The sequence below is a fragment of the Emiliania huxleyi genome, assembly GCF_000372725.1.
Source record: "Emiliania huxleyi CCMP1516 unplaced genomic scaffold EMIHUscaffold_288, whole genome shotgun sequence".
Lineage (NCBI taxonomy): Eukaryota > Haptophyta > Isochrysidales > Noelaerhabdaceae > Emiliania > Emiliania huxleyi.
The window spans coordinates 114,939-119,976 of record NW_005199870.1 but is presented as its reverse complement, the minus strand read 5'-3'; the positions used below and the strand labels follow the sequence as shown (position 1 = coordinate 119,976).

Genomic DNA, 5,038 nt, shown 5'->3' with positions numbered 1-5,038 from the left:
GCACCTGGCGCCGCACCGCCCCCCGCGCCGGCGGCTGCCGCGCCGGCGGCGCCTCCCGCCGCGGCAGCTGCGCCTGCACCGCCGCCTCCAGCGCCGGCGGGGGGCCGGATCCACCCGGGCGGCGCGCCGTCCCTGATCCGCTTCCGCTCGCAGGGTGGACCTGCGGCCGCTGCCGCGCCCGCCGGTGCGCCGAAAATGGGCGCTCCTCCTGTCGGAGTGAGCGTCGACGAGCTCCCGGCGCGCTTCCGGCGGGCGCCGATGAGCGAAGATGAGATGGAGGCAGTCATGTCGGGGGGGGCTTCGGTCTCCGACTGGGCGTGGGTCAAGATCCGCTGGTGAGTCGCGCTCTCTGGCGGGGCGAGGGGCTTGGCAGGCGCGAGGCGGCCGGCGGGAGAGGCCGCCCGCACGAGGGAGGGGCCGCCTGCGGGAGGGGGACGCCTCGCCGACAGCCTCCCGGGGCGGCGGCGAGACCTCCGTGCGGCAGGGCGGGGAGGGGGCGGAGGGGAGAGGGGGAGGGGGGAGCGTAGACGCACATGGTGGCGTGCGGGGGCTGGGCGGTCGGTCGGGCGGGGCGTGATGACGTGTGTGTGCGAGTGCCTGCCTCGGGCCCGCCCCCTCGTGAGTCGGGAGGGGCGAGCCGTGGCATTCGGCTGCGGCGCTCCTCGAGGCGCCGTCCCCGGCAATGAGGCCCTGGAGGTGCAGAGGCCGGGCGGCGGCTGTCCAGCTTTGGTTCGCGGGTTTGATGGCGGGTGTGGCGCGGGCCTCGTCCGCGCTCTGTCCCAGGCGGGGCAGTGCGGGGTGCGCGCCGCCGGAGCCTGCGAACGGAGATCTCTCTCCATACAGTAGACGTCGAGTCGTTGTTTTCTCTACTCCGCCGCTTGCCCCAAACCGAAAGGCGGAGGCGGAGGCAGCCTGGCTGGCTGGCACCGGATGTCAGTGAGAGCAGAGAGACAGAGAGCGGGGGGGCATAAAAAACAAAAAAGCTGAGCGAGCGCGCGTCTAGATAAAAAATAAAATCTTTTAGATATGTCGCAAAATCCACCTCCGGCCTCCGGGTTCGTAAGAGCTACATACACTGAAAATGTTAGAGTCGGCATCGAGGCCCACACTCAGCGCGAACACGTGGCACAACGGACGAGCTCCCGGTCGCCGACATGCTCTGGCTGCGGATCCGGGGTGTGTAACGGGCCGAACGGGGGAGGGCGGGGGAGGGGGCGGGGAGTGGCGCGGCGCGCGCGGCGACGGGCGCCGACCGCGACACGCGTCTTTGAGCGGCGAGCGGGGTGGAGCGGGGGTGGGGACGCGCCTCTGGAGACCGAGGCGAGCGAGTGGGGCGTGGGGCGGAGACGGAGACACACTCTGAGGGCGGGGCGCGGTGTGGGATTGTGAGAGGAGGCGGCAGTGGGCGGCGGCGATCAGCGGCCGGCGGCAGCGGGCGGCGGCGGCCAAGCGCGACGCGCACCAGCTCAAGAGGCGTCGCGCGAAGGTCGGTCGTTCGTCGTCCCTATCGTGGCACACGACTCACGAGGGAGGGAGAGAGAGAGATTTTTAGCAATACCAAACAAATCTAACACTCACACGTCATTTGGGGCCTGGAGCCCTGTTCACGCGCGCGCGAGACGTGCAGACAGGGTTGCCAGGTGAGAGCGAATGGCGCGGTTCACGCCTCGCACAACAGAGAGAGAGATGCGCTCTGCATGGTGGGACATAAAAGAGAGCGAGTACTTGGGCGAGTAGGCCGTGCGGTCGACGCTGCCGCGCGCGACTTTGCGCGCGAGGCGGCGCAGCTTGTGAACGGCGGTGGGCGAGAAGCCGCCGCCGAACGTCTCGTGGAGCAGCAGGTTGAAGTTGTTGCGCTTGACAAAGATCGCGTCGTGGTAGAAACCGCGATGCGCCTTGACGTAGCCGTGGCCGGTCTTGTGGGAGAAGGGTTGGCCGGGCTGCCCGCGCGCCTTGCAGCCCATGTTTAGGCGGCGGGCCTTCTCTTCGGTGTTACCAAAGGCGTAGGAGTGGCCAACGGAGGCGGGCGTGCCGCCACTCGAGGCGTTGCCAACGCCCGGCGAGGAGGTCTTGAGGAGGGGCGTCCAGAGCTTGATTTCATTCACGTCATCGCACCCTCCTGGTCCCGCATGGGGTTCTGCGAGGTCAGTCTTGTACCCCTCGTTGTACTGCCGGGTGAGCTCTGGTTTCTCCTTGTCGCCGTGCACGACCGGCGCGTTGGCCGGGGCGCGCATCGCGTCCGCCCAGGCGGCGAGGACGCCGTCGTGGGGCCGCCGGTGGCGGGGCCTTGTTGTAAAGGTAGTCGCCGAAGAAATCGACTGGCATGCCCCGCTCGAGCGCGACCCGAAGGGTGGGAAGCGCCGCGGAGAGCCAAAGGCCGAGCTTTCGCTGGAGCTCGTCCTGGAGGGTGTCGGAGGAGAGGGCGGTGGCGTACGTACCGTCGACACGGACATCGAAGGCCTTGCCGGCGAAAGGCGTTGAGGCGGAGACGAAGCGCGCGGCTTCGCGGTTGTTGACGGCGCTGTCTCCGAGGGACGGGTTGTTCTTGACGTGCACATCCCGCGCCTTGACGAGCTCCTGGTGCGCGTACCAGTCCTTGTGATTCTTGATGGCAGCGAGCGCCCGCGGCCGCGGGTGCGTGGATTTGCAAGTGCCATTGAGAATCGCGTCGGTAGCTGGAAGGGACTCGGGCTCGGGGAGCGGGACGCTCTTGGGGTAGAACTCAGTCAGGTAGCCGCCGCGGACGGTGTAGTACTTGTTTTTGTCGCGGGCGGCGCGCTTCTCGCACACCTCCTTCCAGTCCGAGAGGGCGGACTCGTAGGTGGCGATAGCTGCGGCGATGGCGGGGTACTTGGATGCACCTCCCTCGTCGTGGGCGAAGTCGGGGTTGTGGGCGACGAGGGTGCGCCAGTTCTTGAGGAGCGACATGGAGAAGTCGCTGTCGGCGCGCGAGAAGGCGGTATCGATGTTGCACCCGCCCATCTCGGTCGGCAGCTGTGCCTGGAGCCACGCGAGCCTACTGTCTGAATTCGCGGAGCGAAGAAAATTTTATACGGAATACGTCCATTTTTGGAGCTTGGAATACGGCGTATTCCATGGAATACGTGGAATACGGGTGGAATACGGGTGGAATACAGGCCTCTGGGAGGTCATTTGGAATACGTGGAAAACGTATTCAGACAGTAGGCACGCGAGGTCGCGGAGCGCCTGGGGCGAGGCGTCGGCGCGAGCAATGCTCTCAAAGGACTTGCGGATGCGGTTGTGCGCAAACTCGAGAGCCTCGCACGCGACATTGGGCGGCGTGATGCCGGCAATGTACTTGGTCTTTGCGCAGGCGATCCGTTGGACGAGGTTGAGGCGGAGCTGCGAGGTGTTCGTGACGCAGTCAGTGTCGACGATCGTGTCGATGACGTCGAGCGGCGCGAGCTTCTTCCTGAGGTGCGCGGTGAGCTCCTTCTTGCAGGCTTCAGGGTCGCCAAAGAAGGTGCCGACGGCCTTGAAGCAGTCCACTCGCCCCGTGGGTTTGCCCTCTGAGCGGCGGTCGACCTCTCGGGACTCGGCGCCGACAGCGCATGCGAGTAGAGTGGACGGGCGGGCGGAGGGCGGAGTGGGCGTTACCCTGTGTGACAAGCTGACAACACGCGGTCCAGACTTCACAAAGTGGTCCCGCCTGTGCCTGTGCACCCCCCCGCCGGAACGCCGCGGACCAGCAGATTTGTCCACCTTGCTGGCGCTCGCTGGCTCCTAGCATGGGCGCTGCGTGCAGCTGCTCGTCCCGGCAGGAGGGGTCGCCCGACGACACACCGACGCCCTCGCCGCCGCTATCCACCGCCATAGCCTCCCCGGCTGAGCCGGTGCCGTCGGAGCACGAGACGGTGCACGAGGCGCAGCCAGACGTCGAGAGCGCCGAGGGCCACGGAGAGACTGCGTCCAGCGCTTCCGCGGCAGAGGCTGCGGAGCCCGCGACCGACGTGATGACGGCGCGCGGGATGGTGCCAGCGGCAGCCGCGCCCGAGCCTGCATGCGCTGCTGCGCCTGAGCCGCCGCCCGAGCCGCCGACGGTCCTGGAATGGTTGCAGAGCTTCCGCGCCCTGAACTGCATACCAGGGTTCGCGACGCCCGCGCCCTGCTTGGATCGGTGCTCGAAGCGCGACTCGGGCGCCGCCACGGACGCCGCTGCAGCCGAGCGGGATCTTCCAGCAGAGACTGCCCCGCCGCCGGCCGCGCCAGCGGCTGCTCCCTGCGAAGGAACGGGCGAGCCGGTCCTCGTCCTGCCTCCGAGGGAGGAGCAGCTGCTGAGCACTCGGTCCGAGTCGGAGAGGGAGTCGCCGCCCGGCGCGCGGCGAAGCGAGGTGTCGCCCTCGTGCCGCGCGTCGCAGCACAAGGGGTCGGACCGGCAGTCGAGGCGCGTGGCCGGAGACAAGAGCACAGCGCACAGCAGCAGCAGCGGCGGAGGGAAGAAGGGGCGGCGGCGGTTGAGCGGCGTCCAGGCCACGCGCGATCCGACGGAGCCGCCGAAGCGAAGCGACCTCCTCGCCGAAGAGAAGGCACTATGTACAACCGATACACCCGCTCCTCCCTCCCCCCGTGCCGAGGAGCATGCTCCGGCCTCGTGACTGCCTCTCGGCGGACTTCTCTCGGCGGACTAGCGCCCGCTCTCCCACCCCTTGTGCACACGCCGCAGCACTCCGGCGCGCTCCGACGCCTCCCTTCCCGACCCCCCCCCCCCCTTCCGGCGCAGGTCAAGGGCTTCGTCCCGCGCGAAGAGTGGCTCCCCTTCTCCGAGCCGGAGCTGCAGGTCCTCGCCACTGTCCGCCGCTGGCTCGGCGCCGCCCGCTTCGACGCGGTGCCGCTCTCGACTCGCCTGGCTCTGAGTGCAGAGGTCCTCTTCACACCCCTCTCTCTGTGAGCAGGTCCCGCTCGACTTGCTCGTCTGCTTCGTGCGCGGGTACGCGTACCGCAAGGACTGGGCGGAGACGGTCTACGTCGAGCTCTCCGAGGCGCGAGACACATCTCTCCCCCACCTCTCCCCCACCTC

General features: G+C 68.4%; 2 protein-coding genes across 2 annotated transcripts in view; both read left to right on the top strand.

Moving 5' to 3' along the window:
• The window catches only part of EMIHUDRAFT_239437 (hypothetical protein), a gene marked incomplete at both ends in the record, with an annotated part of 1,325 nt that extends 986 nt beyond the window's left edge, over positions 1–339 (top strand). Inside the window, one exon of the mRNA XM_005775987.1 lies at positions 154–339. Coding sequence (XP_005776044.1) covers positions 154–339 — 186 coding nt within the window. The remainder of the gene's footprint in view (positions 1–153) is intronic.
• A 3,410-nt stretch (positions 340–3,749) lies between these two features.
• The window catches only part of EMIHUDRAFT_116350 (hypothetical protein), a gene marked incomplete at both ends in the record, with an annotated part of 2,734 nt that continues 1,445 nt past the window's right edge, over positions 3,750–5,038 (top strand). The window contains 3 exons of the mRNA XM_005775986.1: positions 3,750–4,352; positions 4,742–4,846; positions 4,914–4,979. Coding sequence (XP_005776043.1) covers positions 3,750–4,352; positions 4,742–4,846; positions 4,914–4,979 — 774 coding nt within the window. The remainder of the gene's footprint in view (positions 4,353–4,741; positions 4,847–4,913; positions 4,980–5,038) is intronic.